The sequence below is a fragment of the Poromitra crassiceps genome (assembly GCF_964638095.1).
Source record: "Poromitra crassiceps genome assembly, chromosome: 16".
NCBI lineage: Eukaryota > Metazoa > Chordata > Actinopteri > Beryciformes > Melamphaidae > Poromitra > Poromitra crassiceps.
Genome location: NC_139645.1, coordinates 5,054,017 through 5,080,678, shown reverse-complemented (window position 1 = coordinate 5,080,678; position 26,662 = coordinate 5,054,017). Strand labels below are relative to the sequence as shown.

At 44.3% G+C, this 26,662-nt stretch overlaps 1 protein-coding gene across 1 annotated transcript in view; it reads right to left on the bottom strand.

Annotated features, from left to right (window-relative positions):
- Positions 1-26,662, bottom strand: part of LOC310791653 (integrin alpha-11-like) — a gene marked incomplete at its 5' end in the record, with an annotated part of 85,784 nt that overhangs the window by 36,434 nt on the left and 22,688 nt on the right. The window contains 11 exons of the mRNA XM_083653303.1: positions 6,420-6,563; positions 8,354-8,502; positions 12,066-12,210; positions 15,386-15,456; positions 15,859-16,024; positions 16,513-16,657; positions 16,797-16,945; positions 17,530-17,657; positions 17,816-17,930; positions 18,362-18,453; positions 18,921-19,033. Coding sequence (XP_083509429.1) covers positions 6,420-6,563; positions 8,354-8,502; positions 12,066-12,210; positions 15,386-15,456; positions 15,859-16,024; positions 16,513-16,657; positions 16,797-16,945; positions 17,530-17,657; positions 17,816-17,930; positions 18,362-18,453; positions 18,921-19,033 — 1,417 coding nt within the window. The remainder of the gene's footprint in view (positions 1-6,419; positions 6,564-8,353; positions 8,503-12,065; positions 12,211-15,385; positions 15,457-15,858; positions 16,025-16,512; positions 16,658-16,796; positions 16,946-17,529; positions 17,658-17,815; positions 17,931-18,361; positions 18,454-18,920; positions 19,034-26,662) is intronic.

Here is a 26,662-nt window from a genome sequence, read left to right as displayed (position 1 = left end):
CAGACGAAACATGAGATCACCTGTTTTTTCAGTCGAATATATGGGAAGGGAGTTGATTTAGGAAAGTCTAGTTCTCAGCTACCTGGTGTGTGTGTGTGCGTGTGCATGTATATGTGTGTGTGTGTGTGTGTGTGCACGCACGCGCGTGTGTGTGACAAAGAGGGAGTTCAGGGGGGTCTTAATTTGAAACATATGGTTTTGGTTTGTGCAGAGACCATCACAGAGCAGAGCCATTCTGCAGTGGCCCAGGAGCACGTTGAAAAACTACCGCTATGTCGGCTGATAAAGTTTAGACACATTTGTTTCGATTTGGCCTTCGCTACAGTAGCAGATCCCCTTCTGTAAACCCTCAAAACCACCACCATAAAGAACAGGAGTCAGGTATATGTACTGATTAGCCCATTTCAGACGGGATGACGTTCGCGTCATTCTCCCTTTAAAGACGGGATGCCGTTCGCGTCAATATACCTTTGAAGACGGGATGACGTCTACGTCAATTTGTAGTTTAGCTGTAGTTTTTCGCCTATTTCCGGTCTCTAGGCAAATGAAATCATTCAGAAAACACACGTGGGGTCTCGCAATGCATTCTGGGATTGTTTTGGGGAGGAAAAGTTTTTTCTTTCTTCATTTTGAGCGGACCTGTAGAGCGATGGAGGAGGAAAATAATATTAGCGAAGGAAGCGATTTTGAAGACGCGGAATATTCCGAACATTCCACCGTTGATGAAGAGTTAAATGATGACCCAGTTACAGACCCAGATTGGCAGCCCTTGGACAGAGATCAGTGGGTCAGAACTATGTTTCAGGATGACGATGATGATGAGTCTGACGAAGATGACCAATTCGAAGGCTTCCATGGAAACTGGGTAACGGAGCAGCGCTATTACCGTCCTTTGCCGGTCAAAGCGTTCAAAAGGGTGCCCGGGGTGAAAAGCGGTGTTGGCTTACAAGCCGATTCCACACCTCTATTTTCTTTCGAGAAAATTTACACGGAGGAGATGTGGGACCGTCTTGTCACGGAGACGAACCGATATGCCGACCAGAGACGCACAATTCCTCCAGGCGGAAAAGCAGCCAAGTGGACGCCGGTAACAGTGAAAGAAATGAAAACATTCATTGGGCTGTGTCTCGCCATGGGGATAATGAAACTTCCCGTGCGAAGAGAGTACTGGCGGCTATCCAAAAACATCTTCAGAACCAACTTCGGCCAGAATATGTCCCGGGACCGATTTGACGCCATTTGGAGGTAGGCTAAGAACAATAATATTATCCTTGTTATTATAACCATTGCGTGATATAGATGCGCCCCATTGAATAGGATGCGCTATATAAATAATAGTAGTTTGATAGATAAAATGTAACATTAGTACCATTGTTATGGTGCCCTAAGGGAAATGAAATATATTGCAAATGTATTAGAAGTGTAGTGGGAGTATTGCCATTATAGCGAGCTTATACACTGGGGTAAGAAACCCCTGCTGGGCTCGGCTGCTACACCTATTGTGTGTGGGCAAACACCTAGTAGGCCTATTGTTATTCAATTGTCAGGAATGTGGAGAGAATGCGCTTCACTCTTTGCACCAAGACAGACACTGCACTTAGACAGACCCTGTAACCCTCAAGTGTAACTAACCTATATAATGATATAGCCTACAATTTTTCATTTCATCCAAGATGTGTCTACTTGTATATAATATACAATACAATATACAATATTGTATACAATATACAAGACATTATATTGTTTATAATATATTGTAATATGTGTCTAATTACCCCCCCTCCCCTACCCCCCCTCTTCCATCCTCCCCTCTCTCACCTCTTCAGATACCATCACCTCCAAGATAACAACGCACAAGGCGACCCAGCTGATAAGCTCTGGAAACTGCGCTGGTACCTGGACTTCCTGAACCAGCGCTTCCAGGACCTCTATGAGGTCAACGGCACAGTCAGCATTGACGAATCAATGATCAAGTTCAAAGGCAGGCTTGGATTCCGGCAATACCTGCCAATGAAGGTACTGCTGATTGATTGATCAAATTGTCTCACCTCTATTTTGCCTATGTAACCTGCATCTTTTGGTAATGTGTGAAATAAACATTCATTCATTCATTCATTCCAGCCAACCAAATGGGGCGTGAAGGTTTGGGTGATGGCGGAGAGCTCAACAGGCTACGTTCCGCACTTCAAAGTAAGGAAAAAAATCAGCACACCAAGAATATGCAAATATGTATTCTGTAATGTGTTGTTATTTGAGTGACCTTTCAAGCACCCAAGGCCCTTCCTCAGACTTGTGTTTCTTCTCGCAAACTCCCCAGGTGTACACAGGACGTGAAGCGGCGCCGCAGACGGGCCTGGCACAGCGCGTGGTGCTGGACCTCGCCAAGCCATACAATGGCACCTTCCTGTCCATTTATATGGACAACTTCTACACCAGTGTAGAACTCCTCCAGGAGATGAACGGCCTTTTCCTGTACGGCTGTGGCACCCTTCGGGCCAATAGGAAGGGGCTGCCGAAGGACCACAGGCTGACAAAGAGGGCTGCGCTGGGGAAGCACGAGTTCCGGGTGGCACAGCAGGATGACCTCACCTTCTGCGTGTGGCAAGACACAAAGACGGTGATGGTCTTGTCCAATCACCATGACCCCAGCGCAACAGGGACTGTAAGGCGGAGGAGAGATGAGACCCACCGGGCTGATGTGGTAGTGCCAGCTTGCCTGGCGGACTACCAGAGCCACATGAAAGGTTTGTTTTACAGATTTATGTTTTATAAACAAAAATTAAAATACTGTAAGCTTATATTCACTGAGGTCATTTGAGTGAAAATGTATGTATGTAAACAGAGTTTCATGTGTGTTCCAGGTGTGGATCTCCTCGACCAGATGATTGGATACTATGGTTTCGATCATCGGTCGAAGAAATGGTGGCGGCGTGTGTTCTTCTGGGGCCTGTCTGTGTCGTGCTACAACGCCTACGTTGCAGCCAGGTCTGTTGGAGGAAGGCACAAACACTACAAGGACTGGCTGGAGACCTTGCTGGAGGAGCTCATCACACCGGTGACAAGGAGGGCCCCTCCTGTGATCCCTCCTCCTTCTCCTCCTCCTCCTCTGTCCCCAGCTTCCAGACCAGCCTCTCCATTTGGCTCTCCTTCCACTCCAGAGAGCAGGGGAGCCTCCCCAGCACCAAGCACATCGAGCAGGGCAGCCTCCCCAGCACCCAGCACGTCAGGAGAAGCCACAGGTCCCCCAATGCACGACTTCGGGAAGGTGTTTGAGAAGCGGAAGCTCTGCAGGGAGTGCCAGTTGTTGCTGGACAAAAAAGATGTAGTAGGCAGTGGGCTAACTGTGTATGGCTGCATACAGTGTAACCTGCCTGTCCACATTGAGTGTTTTGGAAAACACTACAGACATTTTTTGTAAGTGTTTGCTAAACACTAGCTGACACTTTAGACACTTGCCCCTTTGATGGTAAATGGACTGCATTTTTTTTTATGGTTGCAAGGGGACACAAGGGGGCAGTGTGGAGCACATTTTTGATTTTATTTGAGTGGTTTGGAGTGATTTGTTGCTTGTTTTTTTCATACGTTTTTTAGTTTTTTAACATTTTTCTGTGTTTACAGCAATATTTGACAATGCTATTGAATTGTCATACCAATAAACACCTTTTACAAGGAAAGCCACATGTGTCAGCTCTCAAATGCCTTTTAAAGTGTGTTTTTATCTTCTACAGAGGCTGAGATATCACTATTTTAGTAGGCGTTGACATTTCTATGAAAAGTTCAGGATTTGGGGGTCTATTATCAAATCGGACTTAGGTTTTAGAGGCTATTTTTTAGGCGAAAATAGGCTGAAATGGGTTAGAGCCCAACCGATATTATTGGCCGATAACTGATAGGTATCGGCCGATATATGATATTGCCGATATTTTCTTATTTTGTATTTTTTAAGTTATAGACAGCATGTTGCGTATATTTGATCTTTTTCCTTAACTCAAGTTATATTTGATATTTGTTCTATTTGAGTTTTTCTATTTCTAGTTATTTATAATTATTAAAATCCCAGTGAAGTTGACCGTTTCATTACATTGATGTCATTTTGGACAATAAAGTTTATTGATAAGCTGTAAAAAATCCTGCCTACATGACATATCTCAAGTCATGTCAAGTCACATCTTTGTCAAGTGTTTGATATTTGAGGGATCATTGCAAAATAATTGTGCAATACAATGGGTATATATAATATAAGAATATCGGCCGATATATCGACATCGGAATTTATTTACTCCCTAATATCGGTATCGGCGTCGGCCTCAAGAATCCAGTATTGGTCGGGCTCTAGTACTGATGATATTATGTACCCCCCAGATTTTACTATGACGATAGTGCCAGATCTCTACCCCCACTCCACCAAAGATCAGCAAATGTACCAGTCGCATAAAGATCTGTACCAGTGTTCAACATGAAACACTCCAAAGACTTAACTTTACCACTATTCCTTCAGAAGTTGTAGCTGTCATAGACTGTGCTCCATAGTTGATTGCTCTATTGCTGACAAAAATGTGTTATTGTAAGTCACTTTGGATAAAAGCGTCTGCCAAATGACGTAATGTAATGTAATGTAAATAATCTTCCAGAACAATAACCCAGTGCATCGCACACCATCCATCCCAACATCAGGAGCGGCGGCAACATCAGATGTATTTATTTTCAACACTGTTTCCCTATTATTATTATCACGGCATTATGAAGTCTTACTGGACAATAGCGAGAGACACGTGTAACTGTTTAGCTTGGCCTGCCACCTGTGTTGCACTGTGCACTTTATTGGGCTACTGAATTATGTCACGCCAAGTGGCCCGGTGCCTGTTCTACGCAGTCAAAACAGTTGAAGAAATTCACAATAATCCCAGAGAGAAAAAAAGAGAGCAGGAATTTCCTTGGAATAAGAAAGCTCTCGCCTCCACGACTGGGTGGAAATGGGTCTCTGAAGGGAGGAATACCTTCCCGATGAGTTAATTTCTACACATCTAATGAAGTCTCCGCGCAATGCCATCGCTAAGGTTTCTCGTTTGATCCGAGCGACTTCAGGTGCCAAGTGTCTGGCTGCAGCGCGTCCATGAGCTAATTGTGGACCTGGAATGCGATCGAGTCTGGTTTTTGTGTGTGTGTGTGTGTGTGTGTGTGTGTGTGTGTGTGTGTGTGTGTGTGTGTGTGTGTGTCACAGTGTGCATGCGGGACACTTCTGCTCTGTGTAAGAAATCACTGGGAACGTCTGGAGTTCTGCAGCGAGGTTGGAGTGTTTGAACAGGTGTTGACCCAATTCATTGTATGAGCGGGTGGCCCGGCCAAAAGTGTACGCCGGTGTTATTCTGTAGCTTCGCAGTCATACTGTGTGTGTGTCTGTGTGTCTGTGTGTGTGTGCGTGCGTCTGTGTGTGTGTGTGTGTGCGCGAGCGCGTGTGCGTGTGCGCTTGTTTACTTCACAGCAGTGTTGTAGTACTCACTGGACTCATTTTCAGGACTTGTGACTTGAATTAGACTTCAGCATTGATGCATTCTGACACGGAAGTTGGAGACGAGGACTTGGACTTGTTACTTGATGTTAATTTCTGTTTTTTTTTTTGTAAGGCCCTAATAATTTGGCATAGGATATCATATGATAGCTATATTAATAATGTGACATTATTCAATTTTGTGCCAGGGCAGGCGCGTGTGTTCCACCTACATGTGGATTCACGCTCATGTTCAGTAACTCCAGACTCATACTCAGGTAATGGGGACTTGGCTCAGACTCGATTCAGACTCTTCTTTGGTGACTTGGACTGGAACACTGGGGACTCGAGTGGAAACTAGACTCTGACTGGAGATATACAGTAGAGCAGGGATACTCAACTTGCTTTGCCCGGGGGCCACTTTCGTGAAATGGTAGGGGGCCAGGGGCCAGTTAATAAACAAACAATATACATTTTTCTGTAGCGGATTGTAGGTTTTTGGGGTGTCAGCCGGAGTTTAGGCTGACAGTGTTGTGCACACTGGATAGATAGTTAGGTTAAGTTAGTTAGGTTTAAGTACATGCATAAGTGCCTGGGTAGTGAGCAGGCGGCGGTATTTGACAATTTAGCAACTAAATCATAGATTATTGAAAGATATTCCATATTCCAGACTGAAATGCTAGAACAGAAGAATATTGGCCAGAATGACATGAACATTTGGACACTTATTCAGCGGGTATCTTGCATGTTGCGTTCAGGTGCACTGTAATTTTTTTGTTTTTTGTTTTTTTGCAATTCCATTGTGGGCCACAAGTTGAGTATCACTGCAGTAGAGACTCCACTATGACACTGCTTCACCACATGCCTTTGTATACAGTACAGTATGTTTGTGTTTTTGTTGTCGTCGTCGTTGTTTGTAGAGTGCACCCACCAGCTCTGTCACTCTGTAGATGTAGACCTTGCCCTTCTCCAGGCCTCCACTGAAGAACATGGGCGCTGCCACCAAAAGATTATCAGTGACGCCATCTCCATCTATGTCCAGTGGTGCGATCTCACTGCCGTAGTAGGAGCCAATCTGTGAGACACATAGACACACATCTCAGAGCTTCATCGTGGCACCAGCCCTCATTGTTCTTCTATTCTTCTACTTAGTATAGAGGCGATTACATTTTTTTTGCTGACTATATAAGTTCCCTACTGGTTTCAATTAGCGAATATAAATCCCGGGGACGAATGTCACTTAACTACCGACTACATAGTGAAATGCTTGAGGTTGTTCCTCACTGCTTGCTGAAGCACGAGTTGTTTGTGTTTGATGACTTGCTGATGATGTGGAGCGGCTTTGAACTTTACTCTGAGATGGGAAGCAAACGGGGCCTGCGTTATGTCAGGTGGGGGGGGGGGGGGGGGGGGTGTGGGAGGAGTCCAGGGGCACGTGGGAGGAGTCCAGACACTTTTGTAGATAATAAGTGTCTGCGAGCTCCACCGAGAACGACTGGATCAGTCACCGGATGGAATGTCGGTAATTGTATTTCAGATTGGAAACATCTGACCATAAAAGAGCTCGTCTCGCATGGGTTTCGCTGCTGGACCACGAAAGTCCCAAGTCTTTCTTGGAAAAACCATCTGTTGTTCTGGGTGAGCTGTTGCTGACAAGGTACATTGTAAGTTTCTGCAGGATCACTAGTCTGGCAGCCTGTGAAGTGTTGCCAGTTACTGTATTGAGTCTACTATAGAGAGGCCAAAGTGGAACGTCACTTCCTGCTTCAGCACTGTACCAGAGATTTTCATCCGCCATTTATTTTCCCATAGACATTTCATAAAATGCTTATAAAAATTGTTGTACTTCGTCGAAACCCGAACGGTTCAGCTAACGCTATAATCGGGAGAGACCATAGAACATTTCACTCGGACCAAAACTTTAAAAAACAACATTGGAAAAATATTTTCTTTAAACCCGCATTTTTTTTTTTACGTTTTGGTCCCAGTAAAATGTTATGCAATCTCTCCTGTTTCTAAATATATCTGTACCGTTTGGTTTGAACCAGTAAAACTATTTTTATAAGCATTTTACGAAATGTGTATGGGAAAATAAATTGCGGATGAAAATCTCTGGTACAAGTTAGGGCTGTCACTTTTTCCCAAAATAAAGTTCGAATGAACTTTAATTGCCCGAAATTCGTTCGAATATATTCAAAGTTTTTTGGTTAATTAATTATTATTATTATTATTTTTTTTAGTCCAGGCCACCGGGCATCAGCCCGACGTGTTAGCTTGGATGCTCACAGTCACAACACTGCCTCACAAACTTGGCTGCATCCAACTCGAGACAACTTTTCAGACCCTGGAGACAATCTTTCTAACGCAACAAATCTGGAGACTTTTTCTGACATGGGATTAACATTACCAGCAAGCAGCAGTTGGTTAATTTTGGTTCATAAAAAATAAAAAAATAATAATAAAAAATTAATAATAAAAAAAAAAAAAATGGAACAGTCAATTTACATATCGAACACGAACCCCTCCCCCACATTCGAAGTTGCATTCGAATTTCGAATGAAAAGTGACAGCCCTAGTACAAGTGCTGAAGCAGGAAGTAGGCGGTCACTTTGCCTCTCTAATAGGGCTAATAATAACACAGACCTATATCTCCTTTGAAAAGATGCTGATTGTTAGATTGTGAGATGAAACCCTCAGGTGGTATCAATGTGTCACAGAAGAAGAAAAAAGGAAAATCAAGTGAGATGTCACAGAAAAATCAACGACAGAAATGGTACATATTTTTGAATGCGTCACGATCAGTGCGTAGGATTGTGTTGGACGCTACCTGCTGGCCTTTGAGGGCGTGCAGGATGGTGAGGTTACCTGCTGGCCTTTGAGGGCGTGCAGGATGGTGAGGTTGCCAGTGTTCTTCAGAGTGAAGATGATCACCTTGCCGGTGTGGTTGAAGCGAGGAGCTCCAGCTACGAGCAGACGGCCATTTCTGGCTGACACCACAGAAGTCACCGTGTAACCTGATGATATAATAAACACATGTCAAGTCTACCTCCACTCACAGACAACAATTCTCTCAAGTAAGCAGAAACTAAGATATTCTATTAAAAAAAAAAAAAAAAAAAATCTAGCCACAGATTTAGCTACTACATTAACAAACTTCAGCTTTAGCTAATCGCTCCTGTTGCCATTTTAGTGTCAGAATATTCTGAAGATTATGTGGCTTCAGAGAACGGGCCGAATATTTACTTTAATGAATATGGGGTGAAGGGATCTGTCATAATCTGAGATCACGTTGACTTTTCCCATTGACTCCAATAGACTCAGACCGGCCGAAAACCTCCAAAGTGGGCGTGTCCGTGGAAAGCCATGGGCAAAACGCGCGTGACAAAATGACAGGAAGTGAGTTGAAGTTGGGCCGTCTTGCTTGAAATCACATCGTCTTTGGCAAAACTCGAGGCTGCAAATCGGGAGTCCAGAGACCAATGGGTGACGTCACGCTAGCTACGTCCATATCTTTATACCGTCTATGGTTACACTTTGCAGTTTCTCTTCTCGACCGATTATTGAATGTTTGAGAGGAATGTCAACTTGTTTCCACAGAGTGTGTGGTGATGGTGAACCCCAGTCTTTCAACTCTGCACAGCATCATTATCAACGGGCCAAATATATGCATTCTAGTGGTGTGTCACCTGCATGTGTGTTCTAACGCAGAGGTTCTCAAAGGTTTTTCAGCCAAGGACCCCTTACAAGATAGAAAATATACCGGGGACCCCCTCATTCTGATTTGTGATTTTAAGCTTAATTGTTTCCACGGTAACGTGCTTGACTTCTAAATTGATAGGTTTGTTAGATTAGAATGTAATCCATCAACCATTTTAGATTTAAAGCATCAAATATTTTCGTTGAACTATGAAGCTTTTGACCCCAAAAAAATAAAAAATTTATTTTCCTGAAAACGTTTTGCGGACCCCCTGGCAAAGTGCCACGGACCCCTGGGGGTCCCCGGACCCCCATTTAAGAACCACTGTAATCTAACGGACATTAACGGCACTGTTTGGTGTGTAGCCTAGAGGTCCGATGTCATTCATAGCGATGGAACTGAATGACTGCGATTCTAAAATAACTCGAAATGAACTGCATTCAGCCATGCGCACACTCCACTTTCCTCTTTCTCACTATTCTCATATGTCTTTCTTTGCCTGCTACGGCACTTCCATTGAAATTTCTCCCAGTATCCTTTTCCACGTTCATCTCTCATCTTTATACCACTCTCTGTTCCCATCTCTCTCTCTCTCTCTCTCTCTCTGCCTCCCTCTCTCCAACCATGTCCAGAATGATGCTTCCACCTTGTATTCCTATTGAGTGTAGCATGGCCTCCACTGGCAGCCCGGCGGGTATAGGCAGAGGGACAAGCCGCTGATGGCGAAAGCAGAAGTGTGTGTGTGGAAGTGGGGTGAGATGGAGTTGGATGTGTGGTGGGAAGCCAGTGGAGCGATGGAGCACTTTACAGAGATGGGTTGCAGCTAGGACTGTCAGTGCTAAACCACAAGTCTTCCACCAGGCCCTGCCACCACACATGGCTCGGCTCGGCCAGAGAAAGAGGGTGCAAGCAGAGATGAAAGGTTGAGATTGTAACTAAGCGCTGGAAAAGGGTGTTCAAGCACATCCTTCATTACTAAAATAACAAAATTATTATTTATACTTTCCCTCACTATTTTTCCTCCTCCTGCGTCTTTCACTCCATCAACAGACAAATGATTTCTGCGCCTCAGGGCAGTGTTGTAGTACTCGAGTCCAGATTTTATTTATTTTTTAATATTTTCCCCCCGATTTTTTGATCCCATTTTTATCCCCCATTAGTGCTAATTTTAATGTATTTATCCTGGTTGCTGCTCCACCCTCTGCCGATCTGGGGAGAGCCGAAAACTGGCTCCATGCTTCCTCCGAGACATGGGCAGTTAGCCAGCCGCTTCTTTTCACCTGACGGGAAGCTTCACCGGTAGGACATAGCATGTGGGAGGATCACGCTATACCAACCAGTTCCCCTCCCTCCGAACAGGCGCCCCTAACGACCAGAGGAGGCGCCACTTCAGCAACCAGGATATTGCATGTTTTGGTGAAGGGGTTCCTATATGAAGGAAACCCCAGGGGGCACGGGGAGAACATGCAAACTCCACACAGAAGGGCCCTTTTGACGACCCCACCCGGGCGGTGGGCAATTGAGGACATGCGGACGGGCACGCATTCCTTCAGCGTTCACAGCGTCCCAGGTGGGAATCGAACCCAGGACCTTCGAGCTGTGAGGCGACAGAGCTTACCACTGCACCACCGTACCCCCTGAGTCCAGAATTCTGACTCGAGTCCTGGACTCATTTTCAGGACTTGGGACTCGACTTGGACTTTGAGCACTGATGACTCAGACTCAGACTTGGACTCGAGCATTCATGCATTCAGACTCTGAAGTTGGAGACGAGGACTCAGGTTTTTTTTGTCGTTTTTTGTAATAGGCCCTAATAATTTAGCATAAGATATTGATAGCTATATTAATACCGTGACATTATTCAATTTAGCGCAAGGGCGGACACGTGTGTTCCACCTACTGTACAGTACATGTGGATTCACACTCATGTTCAGTAACTCTGGACTTGGACTCAGACTCAGGTAATGGGGGACTTGTACTTGGACTTGAACACTGACTCGAGAGACTCTTATGCTGCATTCGTTTATGGTAGGAGCTGACCAGTGGCAAGTGGCGAACGTGTCATCTCCGACCTACGTGCGTTTGAGCATCAGGCTTCAAGTCACAAAACCATGGATGCTAATAGCCTAAGCTAACAGCTAATAACAACATTGACGTTTAGTTGTATGGGTTTAACCAACTATTGTATTGGTATGCTGATTGGTCTGAAGGCTTGCTATTGTTGAAAAGAAAAAGAAAAAGTGTCAAAAATATGTTTTAAATTCTTACAATCGTGGGCGCCATGTTGAAATGACGCAGTGGTGTAGCCTAGTTTATTGTCGTGGGTATACTGTAAATTTCAGCTTGGAGTGAGGCGTTTCCAGGAGATCCCCATCATTGATGAATTGTTATTATTTCCTTATATATTCATTATTATTTCATTTACAAGAAGTTAACACAATTACATAATCATTAATTTCATTCACAAGACGTTAGGACAATTCAAGAATTTAGTTTTGATCAAAGTTTCGCTGTTATCTCTCTACCCACAATACAAAGAGTCATGGAACTCTGGACAAAATCATCTTCACCTGCACTTATCTACCCGGTATTTGCTAGACAAACTCTCTGAAGTGAAAGTTCTGTCACAAAATTATATTGTTGCCTATCTTTGCACATTTTTAAGTGGGTATACTCGCATCCTGTATACCTGCGTATCACATAGACTACATCACTCAAATGACGTCAAATGACGTGCTGGGAGCAACTGGGGGTTGAGAAATCATACCCAGGTTTGCCGGTAGGAACTCCCCAGTTAACGTGGCGTTTTATTTGATTTTTGCTAGTAGCAACTGGCAATTTGCCACCTGCCAGTTATAAAAGAATGGCTGCATTCCTCACCCAGGTAGGCACCGTGGTTCTTGAGCTCCTCGGGGAACTCCTGTGTGTAGGAGGACTTGGGAGGGACCACCTTCCCCTGGCGGGTCTCCTTCAGCACCGCCCCGTTCCAGTCGTAGGCCCCCACAGCACCCACCAGAATGCCATCCTGTAGGGCGAGGTGCAGTGTGTATGGTAACAATTTATCTCGGTCTGTTAGTCGAGTTTGGTGTGGTTGTTCTGCCTGTGCTGCATATGCCAGGAGTACACTGCACATAATACACTCATCATGCTGATGGAATCTAGTAACATAGCAACATGTGACCACCACCACTCTGGAGCACAATCTGTGTAGCCTATGTTTGTTGGCTCACTTCGATGTCAGGCAGGTAACGCTCGAACTCAGGGGTTTTCAAAGTCTGAGACTGTGGGCCTACCCTGAATTCCTGAATGCCTATGGGACCATGATTACTGTATGTTATTTGATCCTAGATACTCAATAATTGAGTCAAGATAGCCTGATATTGCTATTTGACATAATTCAGACTACACCAAAAACATTAAAAAGGGTCTGTCTGAAGGCATTTATTTGTTTCCGACTCTGGGAAAGTGGGGAAAATATTCACCAAAAATACTGTATCTCTGAACTATCTTTTTAACCAAATCACACAGATTTCGGCTATTTTGATAACTAAATGTAATAACTAAATGTAATATTTTTTCCCCACTTCTACTGTATTCACTGAGCCTCCCCTGAAACTGTTTGCAGCCCTCACTTTGAAAACCTCTGCTCTAACTCAAAGCCAAATCTTGGTGATGATGATGATGAAGATGATGATTGATAATAATAACTACAGAGGTCACTGGGTTTTTAGATGGCTCAAAACAGATGGGCTAAACATCTACTGATGCAGATCCTCCTGTCTCTGTCCTTGGTGCAGCAAACCAAACATGTGTATTTAGAATTGGATGGCCCAGCTCACCCTCTGCCAACACCAGCTTTAAAAGCAGTAAATGAGTCAGAACCCAAGTCTGCCTGCCTACCCACATTCAATACATTTTCCTTCTCCCTCCTGTCAAAATGGATTTAAAAACTACTGGCTGAGTTAAGTGCACAATCAATTAAGCAGCTGTATTTCATCGCCAGTTGTGAAAGACACATCAGAATCAGAACACACATTTGGACAATTACAGGCAATAATATGCAAGCAAGCTGGAGGTTCCAAGTACATTATCAATCTAGTGTTAAATCACTGTCACTGTTAAGAAAACGTGATTAGTATGTATTTCTAAACCATTATTCAAGAAAGGAAAGGCACTGGCAAGTGCGATTATCCACAGACATGAGGAGAATAGAGAGGAGGGGGTTCCTCGCTTCCGTGGTTGACATTTGTTCACCATACTTTGAATCTATGACACTGTAATGATAGGCTTCTACATCTTAATGAACTCGGTGTTTTTTGCCATTATATGCCGACAACACATTTTCCAGTGTTAGCATATTGGACCACTTTCCGATTCCTTCCCGAGAGACGGAATGGTGTGCTCACCGAGCTTTGCACCGTCTACGTCACTCTCCGACAGCGATGTTAGCTTATGTGGTTATCTGTTTTGGTCAGAACGGTCTCCATGGCAAATGAATTAAACCCCAAAACAACACGGAGTCATAAAACCAGTGACCTTCCTCTATTCCCTTTGCATGTAGGGACATCCTATCCCAGCCATGTGTCTTTTGCTTGGATGGCTGTCAAGCCAGTTGTGGTAGAACGGCTCCCATGCTCGCCAGTTGGTTATCAGAGAGGGGGCATAGCCGCTGGTCCAAGTAACATGAATAAGCAGACAGAAATGTATGCAGGATACAGCACATACTGTAGCCATTTAACATACAAGTACTTAGGGGTGTCAAAAATAATCGATTATAAGATGCGTCGCGATGCGGACGTGCACGATTCTGCATCGATTCACAAATGTCAAAAATCGAATCAAATATAATGGAAGTACATGCATTTGTTTATTTTCGTTATGGATCATAATACAATGCAATTCCGAATGCACTTTTATTTGAAAAGCAGCCACACAGTGAGAAAAAAGAAAGTGAGAAAAAATAAATCATGTATTGCGGGAAAAAAGTGATGCATCGATTTAATGTAAGATGCATCGAGATGCATCGATAATCATTTTATGATCGAATCGTAGCCCTCTGAATCGTAATCGAATCGTGAGGCCAGTGAAGATTCACAGCCCTACAAGTAATACATATTCTGCATCATGGTAAACGCAGAGGAATCAACTGCAACTATGCTATAGGGGCAGTGCAATTTGACTAAAACCGAGCGCTCCGTTTCTTTCCGACCACAGGTTATTTTTCAGCGTTATTGTTTAGATGCAGAAATCTAAACAAAAGGCAGATCGAGAGATTGCTAGGACGCATGCGATGTCTGGATATGCATGATGACATAAGCAAGTCGTCCAAGTCGGCACATTATCGCGTTCAACAAAACCATCTGTGCCTTCGGGGGCTGTTTTTCTCCTTTTTAAAGCCCCAGCATTCTTTCCAATAAGTGTTCTCCTACTCTCAACACTCAGGTTTGCCGCTGTGGAGAGCAAGTGCTATCCCTGGAATCCAGCCTTGTGGAGAGAGAGAGAGAATATTTCCAGCCATTCCTGCCACCCAGCTGCAGCTTCTGCTATTTATTTATTTATTTCCGTCATAAACGGGGGATATTATTTATTGCTCCCTGGACAAGTTGTGCCGTGGAGGGGAACTGGAAAATCAAAGCTGTTGCATCGGTAAATGTCAACCTGGGATTTAGAACGGAGACATCGACCCCAAAAAAAAACGAGAAAAGAAATGGAAAGCATTGAATCGGTATGAATAGCAGCTACAGTGTGGAGACTGTTGCCTTATCTACCCTCCTCCTCCTCCAGCTGCATCAGCCTCAAAGCCAGCACACCTGCGGCTATCTGCTCTACTCCGGTACAATCAAGAAACCTCTCGAAAACAAACGGGGTGGAAAAGCAAGCAACCCCTTTCTCCAGCCTGGCTGTCTCAACACTCTCGCTTGTATGTCTCCCCGGGGAATGAACGGTATCTTATATCCCGTGGCTCGATGAGTGAAGTGGAAAACGTCTGCCGTCTCCTCTTGTCAGGGGCTCCTAAATCAGGATGACCTAAGCCTCTGAGGGCCACACAGCAGACATCTCAGCGGGGAGTGGACTGGAGAGTGATAAATGGCAGGTTGATGGGAGGAGGAGTCATGAGGATGTGCCAGGAATGGAGGAGACAAAGTTGTTCTCCACGTTGACAGATGACATTAGAAGAACTCGGTTAGCAGAAGTCTCACCTCCACGTTGTGTGAAGAGAAGCCAGCCTGGGACATCTGGAGGCCAAACGCTGTGCCGTTCTTACTGGTTCCTGGGGAAAACAAGTTTTTTTTTTTCTTCTTTTAGAGGTCTGAACCTTTGCAGCAGCACCACATAAACTCTCCACCACAATCATGATCTAACTAGGCTGGTGGCGTAGGAGTCGCAAGAAGCATCGAAAGGCCCATTACCGCTGTCATGTGAAAACCTTGCATATTCAACATGTCACGAACTAAGAGAACAACAGCTTTTGGTTTTTAGTTTTAACCACCAGGCATGTTTGAGTTGATCCAATGGGGACCCATAAACGAGCCGTGTAATCCTCCAATTTAAGTTCAAGCATGAACATCGGTGAAGTGGAGTTAGGAGGTTTTCACATGAAAGCAGCATTGCTGTGTTGATTATGTGCTTGTTAGGTTACTGAATGTTAATTCATTGTAAAAAAAACAACAACCTTCTAAACTGAAGATGCGTTCTCCAAGTGCATCCACGATGTCCTTCAAAGCGGACTCGTCCGTTACGTTGAAGAAGTGCTTGTCGTCCGGGTCGCTGGCGATGTACTTGATTTCGCTGAGGAAGGCCTCGGGGTTGATTCCTCTACGGTTGTAGTAGCCAAGGACCTATGAAGACCAGGTTTGAGAACATTGAGTTTTAGAACATTTTAATACGGCGGTTGCCATTTTATACACCAATGTCAATGCTGTCACCCATTTCCAATGGGTTTGCAACCAAATTACCTCAGAGACGTTTGCTCAGATGCCCGTGCCCAACTAAGCCACTGGATGGTATTAAGCCATACCAATAGTGGTACCAACCAACCAAAGAACCATGTGGTCGATCTGTAGAAGATCATTTACACCTTTAACTGCACTTCTCCTAGGCTTAGAGTTAAGAGCTCTCCAAGGGCTCTGAGCAGTTTGGCCGTGTACTCCACTTGGCTCGACAGAAGCCTGCTATATAGCTGAACTCCATGAGGTCACCTCTTTAATGTTTATAGTGTTTTAATACCGTACTCGAAATTTATTAGCCATCAGAAAACGAAAGTCGAAAGCCATATAGCGGTTGAGAGCCTCATAACCAGGTGAAGAATCTAGTCAAGCGGACTCACGGCAATGGCGTAGCGGGTGATGCCGTCCTTCTCGCTGTCCTCGATGGCCTGCTTCAGATCAGGACTGTCGTGCGACTCTCCGTCTGTGATCACGATCATCACCTTCTTGGCGCCCCGACGACCTCCTTGTTTGAAAGCCTCTGAGCTGTGGCGACACAGGTTTCATACGTTCATGAGAGCAGACGCGATACAGTGGAGGAGTGCTGCTGATGTGTTCATGAGAGCAGATGATAGAGTGGAGGAGTGCTGCTGATGTGTTCATGTAGTGGCTGCAGGAACTCTACCGTGCCACGTTGATGCCCAGAGCCGTGTTGGTCTCCTCTCCGCCACGCTGGTTAATGCTACGCGCTCTCTTCACTACTTCCTCTACCGACTTGTAGTCGCTGAGCTGGAACTCGTGGACCACCTTCTCGCCATACTGGACCACTCCAACCTGATGAATAAAACACACAAACGACGTACAATCTATGACAGAGAGTAGAGACACAGCTAAACATCTGTCTTCTGTTAAAAAAATTATGTTATAATAGCCTCAGCAGAGTGGCCTGCAAAAAAAAAAGCACTTTGACAAGCACAGTAAATTATAGGCTGTGGCACAATAAACGTATATTATATAATGGGGGACTATTGAATAAATGTACTCCAGTATTCATTAGGGGGGTAACCATTCACAAAATTCACGGTTCGGTTCGGTTCGATACAACATGGTGTCATGGTTCGGTACGTTTTCGATACAGCAAAAAAGTAGAATTGCCAGATTTAATTAGTTTTCCCATTTATTATTTATTTTATTATTTGCACAGTCTAGTTTAAACTTGTATTTCAATTGACCACAATGTTTTTTTAACTCCTTTCATCCTTTCCGTCTCAGTTTTAGTTGACTATGATATCAGAAGACTTGCACTGTTCAGCAGTGAAAGATTTGTTCGGTTTGCGATGGTTCTAACAGTATTCATAGTTATCCAGCAAGTTACATTACCAATGCATCTTATCTGCTTTTAGTCCTTCCTTACACACCTGTATTTGACCTGGTCCGATGTAGAACTTCTGAAGAATGTTGATGAGGAAAGCCTGCACCTCATACCAAGGGTAGATGGAGTTCGAGCCATCCAGGACAATCACTATATCCATATAGGTCTCACACCCTGAAAAACAATTAGAGTGGAAAACGAATCATGACAGCGCACAGTTATCCATGCGAAGAACCCACAGTCAGAAATGAGGGAAGAAACCCCAGCTATGTCTGGGAAGTACAATCCATGAACCTCTGTCAATCGGGAAAGCTACTGTAACTGAGGCTTACTCTGAAAGGCAGGAGCTATGGTTCTGGAGAACTTGAAGCTTGCATTGACTCTGGAGCAGATGCCAGTGCTGTAGTAAGAGCTGCCACACTCGTAGGACCACAGTGGGCCACAGGCCTGCAACATAAATGAAAGCACTTACAGTATAGCAGAAACAGTATATTACCCTACTGCACATGATTCAAACAGTTCGCCTTTTTTATGTTTGAGTTTACGTATTTTCCTTTTGATGAAGTCTATTAGACTGTTATGTTTACTGTTTTTTTTCACTTTATGTATTGTTTTAACTGTTTGAAATAAATCGTTTCAATCAATCAATCAATCAATTGTGGATTCCACAAAATGAGGTTCATGGGAGAAGGTCTGTAGGTAGAGCTGCAGTATGAGAAGCGTGTAGTCAAATAATAATGGTGGTTTCCTTATTCTTTCATCTTTTTTTGGACCATTGCTCTTTTTATTACTCACAAAGTTCTGCTGAAACGGACGACCTCTCCAATATGTAATGTTTGAAGAACATCATTCCAACGAGTTTTGAAAACAGGTCTCACCACAAAGCTGTTGTCTTTGGGGTTAGATGTGAGCGTCATTCCCAGCCTCATCTTGTCCTTTCGCTCTGAGACGTTGGTCAGAGATATCCTTCCTTGAGGAAAAATGTATCTCAGTGAAACGATACCGGTTGCTCTCTCCCATACCAATAACACGCTCTCTCCTTTTTGGAGACCAAACTGAGCGAGAACTTCCACCATCTGGGACCTCGGTTTGTTATTGCCGTCTAGCCAGCCAAAGCAGTGTCTACATCCGTTGGATCTAAAAGTTTTTACTTGACAAATCTCCGTGTGCCTATCTAACCGACACCACACACACATGTGGCCCGTACGGTGGAATGCGGTGAGGTGTGTGGTATAACGCACATGTGGAAATGTACATAAACCATTAAGGCCAATTGTAAAAATGTGGAATGAGTGGTATGGTATGCACATTTCTGCTTCGCACATGCCACCATGACACTTATTAAGAAGACACGTGCATAAAAAAAACGTGCAGACATGAAAAATATGAAAATAAATATAGGCAGAAGATATTGTGTGGTGTTTTGCGATACCATACCTAGGTTGAGCTTGGAGCAACCGTTGCCATTGATTCGTTTGCTCAGCGAACATTTATAAACATCGCCCGTCTGGTACGGGCCATTCATTTCATATGGGGCTCCCACCAATAACCTGTAAAACACAACATAAACAAAAGAAATCTGAATAGACACGAATTGCTATGAACACTTAAAGAAATGAGAGAAACTTGTAAGATCCGTTCTTAGTCTTGTTTCTTAGTGTGGTGTGTCCAACGGCCAGAGGAAATATGGCATTAGTGACCCTGAGCTTAATATACATACACACACTGACCCATAAACACAGGGGCTAATAACAGAGTGACCTAGGCAGGTTTTTTTTAAACCTTTATTTATTGAAGGAAGTCAACTGGGCATGCCCGCTCATTTCCAGCAACACCTTGCTTCACATTCATATGGTTCCAAATATTCACAGCTGGTAGCTGCCAAGTTTACCTAGCAACAAGCAGCCTTCCACTGCAGCAGCTGGTAGCTGCCAAGTTTACCTAGCAACAAGCAGCCTTCCACTGCAGCAGCTGGTAGCTGCCAAGTTTACCTAGCAACAAGCAGCCTTCCTCTGCAGCAGCTGGTAGCTGCCAAGTTTACCTAGCAACAAGCAGCCTTCCACTGCAGCAGCTGGTAGCTGCCAAGTTTACCTAGCAACAAGCAGCCTTCCACTGCAGCAGCTGGTAGCTGCCAAGTTCACCTAGCAACAAGCAGCCTTCCACTGCAGCAGCTGGTAGCTGCCAAGTTTACCTAGCAACAAGCAGCCTTCCACTGCAGCAGCTGGTAGCTGCCAAGTTTACCTAGCAACAAGCAGCCTTCCACTGCAGCAGCTGGTAGCTGCCAAGTTTACCTAGCAACAAGCAGCCTTCCACTGCAGCAACTGGTAGCTGCCAAGTTTACCTAGCAACAAGCAGCCTTCCACTGCAGCAGCTGGTAGCTGCCAAGTTTACCTAGCAACAAGCAGCCTTCCACTGCAGCAGCTGGTAGCTGCCAAGTTTACCTAGCAACAAGCAGCCTTCCACTGCAGCAGCTGGTAGCTGCCAAGTTTACCTAGCAACAAGCAGCCTTCCACTGCAGCAGCTGGTAGCTGCCAAGTTTACCTAGCAACAAGCAGCCTTCCACTGCAGCAGCTGGTAGCTGCCAAGTTTACCTAGGAACAAGCAGCCTTCCACTGCAGCAGCTGGTAGCTGCCAAGTTTACCTAGCAACAAGCAGCCTTCCACTGCAGCAGCTGGTAGCTGCCAAGTTTACCTAGCAACAAGCAGCCTTCCACTGCAGCAGCTGGTAGCTGCCAAGTTTACCTAGCAACAAGCAGCCTTCCACTGCAGCAGCTGGTAGCTGCCAAGTTTACCTAGCAACAAGCAACCTTCCACTGCAGCAGCTGGTAGCTGCCAAGTTTACCTAGCAACAAGCAGCCTTCCTCTGCAGCAGCTGGTAGCTGCCAAGTTTACCTAGCAACAAGCAGCCTTCCTCTGCAGCAGCTGGTAGCTGCCAAGTTTACCTAGCAACAAGCAGCCTTCCTCTGCAGCAGCTGGTAGCTGCCAAGTTTACCTAGCAACAAGCAGCCTTCCACTGCAGCAGCTGCCTGGGGGGGGGGGGGGTACAGTAAGTAAGCTACAGTAAAGGGGAGCGCCACAGTAGTTGTTGAGGGACGGGAGAGTTATTAGTTATTCATCCACATAGAGAGGCAAAGTGAACGTCACTTCCTGCTTCAGCACTGTACCAGAGATTATCTTCCGCAATTTGTCTTCCCATAGACATTTCATGAAATGCTTATAAAAATAGTTTTACTTACGGTAGTCAAACCAAACGCTTCAGCTATAGCCTATTTAGAATCGGGAGAGACCATAGAACACTTCGCTCGGACCAAAACTTCGAAAAAATATCTTCTTTAAACCCGTATTTTTTTCACGTTTTGGTCCGAGTGAAATGTTAAGCGATCTCCTGTTTCTAAATATATCTGAACGGCTTGTGCGTCAGATGTTGATGCGCACGGTACCTTTGTGCGTCAGTATGAGGCGCACACGGACGCATCGTTAAACACGCTGCACCTGGTTGGGGTGAGGCAAAGGTCAAGTGACACCTTGGGGTTGGGGCACGGGGGGGGGGGGGGGGTGAGGGGGGTTGGGTTTAGACAGCCACTTGGTTGGGGTTACGGTTTGGATATGGTGGTGGGGGGGGGGAAGGGGCTCCAGTGGAAGGGTTAGGGTTAGGGTCTTCAACCCCCCCCCCCCCCCCCCCCAGGAACCAGCTCCAGCCTCCAAACAGGTGCGTCCATTTGCGTCTCATACTGACACACACGGGTACTGTGCGCGTCAACATCCGACACACAAGGTGGCGGTATTATGAAACACACACGGAGGACAAAGTGACGAGCAAAGATCTACCTGGTCAGCAGCAGCCCCCATCAGCACACATACTAGATCTGAGTGAAAGATCTACCTGGTCAGCAGCAGCCCCTATCAGCACACATACTAGATCTGAGTGAAAGGATATTTAAGGAATTGACGTGACCATTTCATTTCCCACATGGAGGCTATGAAATTAATCGAATTACATCAGGGAAAATTCTGTGGTGGTGGACCGCTATGGGGTCACACACAGATGTTGGGTGTTTGACATTCTTTTTGCATTGCGTCGTCCTTACGAGGAGACGGAGACAAGACGTGCACTTGCCTTCAGAGTGGATTTCCTGTGCCGGGTCAGTGTGGTCTTATAAATGTCACTGAGAGGTTTTAGATGACTTAACGTAATGGAGACTAGAAGCTAGTCTGGAGTTTTGTCCTCAGGACTGATGTGGGAGGACATAAAAGACTACAAAGGGAGCTATAATTCACAAGTATTCCAGAGATAAGGACGCTTTGTTTTATTAAGTCATTTTATTTATGCCTTGCTGAGAAACCCCTTATTCTCAGTCGGGAACGTCCGTTAGGGTTTCAAGCTATATCTCGTGATGTTGTTCTGTGTATGAGTTGGACGCTTTGAAGGTTGAAAGATCCACAACTCTTTTGTCAACTTCGCACGCCTTGACATATTGTACAATCACAAGGTTCTACTGGCCACTGTCCAACAAACAGATCTCAACAACTCCAAATAAGATCTAACTTGTGACACAGTGTGACACTTTGCACATTGTCATTTGTATAATAAAGAATATTATTTCATTCATAGCATAACCTATGCAGCAAATACAATCTGGACATTATTTACCACACGCAATGGGTTCAGCTCAATCCAATCTGCCCTATTGTCTAACTACTCAAAATAACATGAGAAAAAACTAAAATTAAACAAACAAACAAGATTTTGGCTGTCTGGTAAGATGTGAAATAGTGATTTTCAAGAAGTGTCAGCAAAAATGAATACACTTTCCTCGTAGGACTTCTAACAATTCTTGAAATATAGCAGGAAGCACTGCTAAAGTGCACAATTTACTTTTGCATTTCAATCCATGTGTGTAAAAAGAAGCAAAAGTGAATAGCCCAAATACATAATAAAAATATCTCCTATGTAGCCTAATTAACTTGTCAAAGAAGCACAGCACAAATCAGCTTTGTCAGTTGGTAGTATAGCATGATAGTGATGCTAATTCAGGAATAGACAGCCAAAGTGAACGTCACTTCCTGCTTCAGCACTGTACCAGAGATTTTCATCCGCCATTCATTTTCCCATCGACATTTCATAAAATGCTTATAAAAATAGTTTTACCTGTTCAAACCAAACGGTTCAGATATATTTAGAAACAGGAGAGATCGCATAACATTTCACTCTGACCAAAACGTTTTTTTTTTGTTGCAGATTTAAAGAAAATATTTTTTCGATGTTGTTTTTTTAAAGTTTTTTTTATGTTCTATGGTCTTTCCCGATTCTAAATATAGCTGAACCGATTGGTTTGCCCAAGTAAAAGTGTTTTTATAAGCATTTTACGAAATGTCTATGGGAAAATAAATTGCGGAAGAAAATCTCTGGTACAGTGCTGAAGCAGGAAGTGACGTTCACTTTGCCTCTCTATTGAAGAAACACAATGTACATAGAGTCGAGGGAGCAGCACACGGCAGAAACCTGTGTCCAGGTGACATACGCATGAGGGATCACTGAGGTGAAGGAGCACTGGGGCCGTGGAAATGGAGTAATCCATGTGTAACATGCTGTTATAAATTATCTTTCAATGGTAGTTATCATCAGTTAGTTTTCAACATTGGCTGTGTTTTGAAACAAGTTTTGCTGTCTAGATTGCTTGTTGAATAAATAGTGGAATTGATACTATGAGCTTTGAAAGTTGAATCCATAATTGCGGTATGGCACCACCTGTTGAAACACTGTCACCCCACGACATGCTTTTACATAGATTACATACATACGATTTGTTTGAATGAAGACGTTTTCACTCTGAAATGAGTTTGAGCTTTTAATACGTTTGTTGTATATGTGATTGTCAAACATGAGTTTTACCAGTATATATACTTTTAGCCTGTAGGGGTTTGTTTATATATACAGTAATGTATGTAATATATGTAAACATTTGTGTGAAACTCCAGATCGTATCTTAAACCGATCACAGTCCTGCAGCAGCTTCAGGACATGCAAGGAGGTCAACTTGGAATAGAAACCAACTGTGTAGTCCCAGTCCAAATCATACTGTGGGGAAAACGGCAGGAAAAGGTCTCCCAGTTGAAGGGAGCCCCAGAGGAAAGACACTCGACACCACGTTATAGCAAAACCAGACCAGGGCCAGCATCCCTAGGTCAACCTCATGGACCAGGGCCAGCCTCCCGCTATGATGCCTAGGTCAACCTCATGACCAGGGCCAGCCTCCCGCTATTACGCCTAGGTCAACCTCATGGACCTCCATGTGTCAAAAGTTGATCAGCATTGCTCACTGTTCAATGAGGTAACTCTTTTGCTAGATGAATGGGACCTTTCTGATGTTTCCATAAGGTAACATGACCTAACAAGATGTGCATAATTCAGTTCAAGTCAAAGCTCATGAATGAAACGAGGTCTGCATAAGTACTGGAATAATAATTTTGGTTGAAGTTTGGACTGTAGGTTGTGGGGTTAACCTCAAAATATAGTCTTATAAATTTGGATGTAATAACATTAATAAGTACCTGCCTACCCCCAATTATTATTAACAGTCCTCAACTCTCCACCGTGATAGTTGATGTGTGGTGAGCGTTCTGGTGCAAACTGGGTGCTGTGCATCACCCAGGTGGATGCTGCACATCGGTGGTGGATGAGTTGAGTTTCCTCCCACTCCCTCCTCTGATATGTCAAGCGCTTTGAGTGTCTTGAAAGGCGCTATATAAATCCAATAAATTATTTATTTATTATTATTATTATTATTATTATATTATTATTATCAATTTGCATTTGAAATAACATGATAAACATTATACTGTTTGTTACAAAACATCAGTCTTCTAAAATCGACATATAATCTTTTGTTACTACTACTCACTACTCACGCCAACTATTCACAGACTAAGGAGAGAAGTGTGTTGTTTCCTTCTTCAAAAACATATATATTTTCTTTACTTCCCTCAACATAGTATGGACAGCACGGGAGGAAATAGGCATTTTCAACTGGCGCAAACCATCAAATTGAATTTAATATTCATTACTTTAATCAGCAAACTTCTAGAATCTAATAGGATTTTCATCATCTAAATATGGAAAGTAATGCATTTCTTGGCGTCAAATTTAATATAGCATAGTACATTTATCTATAAATATCTCATAAGTTGTCTCATATATTAGGCGCATTATATGAAAGTACAGCGCCCACTATAGTTTGAGTGATCTTACTGCACTGACTGAACTGAAGGGGATAAGTGGTTGAGACAGTCTGTCACTGCACCTCTCAGTGACTCGTCTGTGTTATTGCTACTCACGCCAACTATTCACAGACTCCGGGAATCATTTTCACTTCAGTGGCTCCAGCAGTGCTCATATTTTCGTAGCTATTAATATCACGATTATTACTTTGTCCTTTGGCACCAGGAGATGCTCTCGCTAAAAGTTCATGTCAGGATACAGCCACCTTGATGAAAGGAACCCATTGTTGCCTTTCCACTTGGAGGCTTGCCTCAGTCAGGACCAAGGACCTCCTGAATTTCTCCAGAAGCTGTTCAAACAATCATGTTCTCCCCAGCTCATTAGGGTCGAATGCTAGCCGTGGTGGAGCATCATCGGTAATGACGTTGAGAAGAAAGAGCTTGACCCAGAATGAATGCGTGGAAATTTTCGACCATGGTTACCGGGGGATACAGCATTTTGGGTTTGAGGAAGCGCCATCGCCAAAGCCCAGGCTGTCATTAATGTGGTTAATGTTTTTCATATTTGGAAGGAGGAGATGTATACACTGTGGAACCACATCCCTGCCTCCAAACATGAGCGTGCCTCTCCAATGACACGCTTGCTCCTCACATTCCATACGTCTACATTGACAGGCTGTGAGTTCCTTTGTTAACGTTACATCGTAAATCACAGGAATTGCACGGTAACTGTAAGAATCTCTCTTTTTTTTTACGATATCGTCCGAGCATATTCTGCTTTATTTTGGTAACACTGAGCACTTCAGACAGTAACAGGTAGGAAGCAATGGGTTAGGGTTAGAGTGAGGACTTGTCAGTCACTTGCAAACACATGCTATTCACTTTAACTCACTGTCCCACAAAGTCCTTTTCAGCTTGAAACAAGAGCTTGAAAAAGGCTACAGGGATTTTTTTATGATATCCATAAGTCAGTTTTTTATTACTAAACCATAAAACAAGTTACACAGCATCTCGCTGGAACTTAGGTCATCAGTGTATAAATAAATGGGAGCTGGGGCTCGGTTTCTTTGTCCCACTGTGATCGTCCCACTGTGATGTCATAAATTCCCACTGTGACATCATCCGTGATGTCATACATCCCGCTGTGACATCATCGGTGATGTCATAAATCCCACTGATGACATCATCAGGGATGTCATAAATCTGACCTCATCAGTGATGCTGGTCCCATTGGCCACACAGCAGCCAAGTTGCGGGCAAGGCCGCGCAGCGGGCGAGCTGCAGGGGCAGCTCGGCGAGCTGCAGGACGGGCGAGGCCGCATAGCGGGCATGCGAGATCCCTAGTGATTTAAAAAGCCAGGAACATAGACACACCATCACAGTTGTGTTAATTGTGGTACTGGTCTGTATCTCAAATGAAATTCAACAGGTCTAGTTTGGCCTTAGCTCGCACGGTGTGGAAAATACTTATTTTGCCGTATCGGCAGCAAAAGCACACGCTAAATAAAAGCAACAGTATTGAAGGCCGGTGCCGGAGGACTTCACAGGCTCCCTGCAGCTCTTTGTGGTTTGCAGCTCGTGACTGAGCCACGGGTCAGAGGTCAGCTCTCCTGGTACCACTGTAGAAAAACAAACGGTGGAAATAGAAAGTGGGAGGTGGGAGGTGGGGAGGTGTACGGCTGCGTGTCAGTGTATTCCACCAGGATTCAAAGCCCCAAGCTTCTTTGTCACTGGGGGTGATGTGGCCTCTTCCACCGGCTCCCCAAAGTGCGTCTGCTCCGGCAGACTGTTTACAGCGTCCATCATCCTGGACAGACACGTGAGACCGTACCACGACACATTCTTGACATCGTGACCTTTCCTCCGCTGGGTCGTCCTCCATCGCCGTTCACGGACAGAGTCTCTCTCAACAGACCTTTGGAGAGATGTCTCTCAACATCTTGACGTCTCTGAACTGAAGTC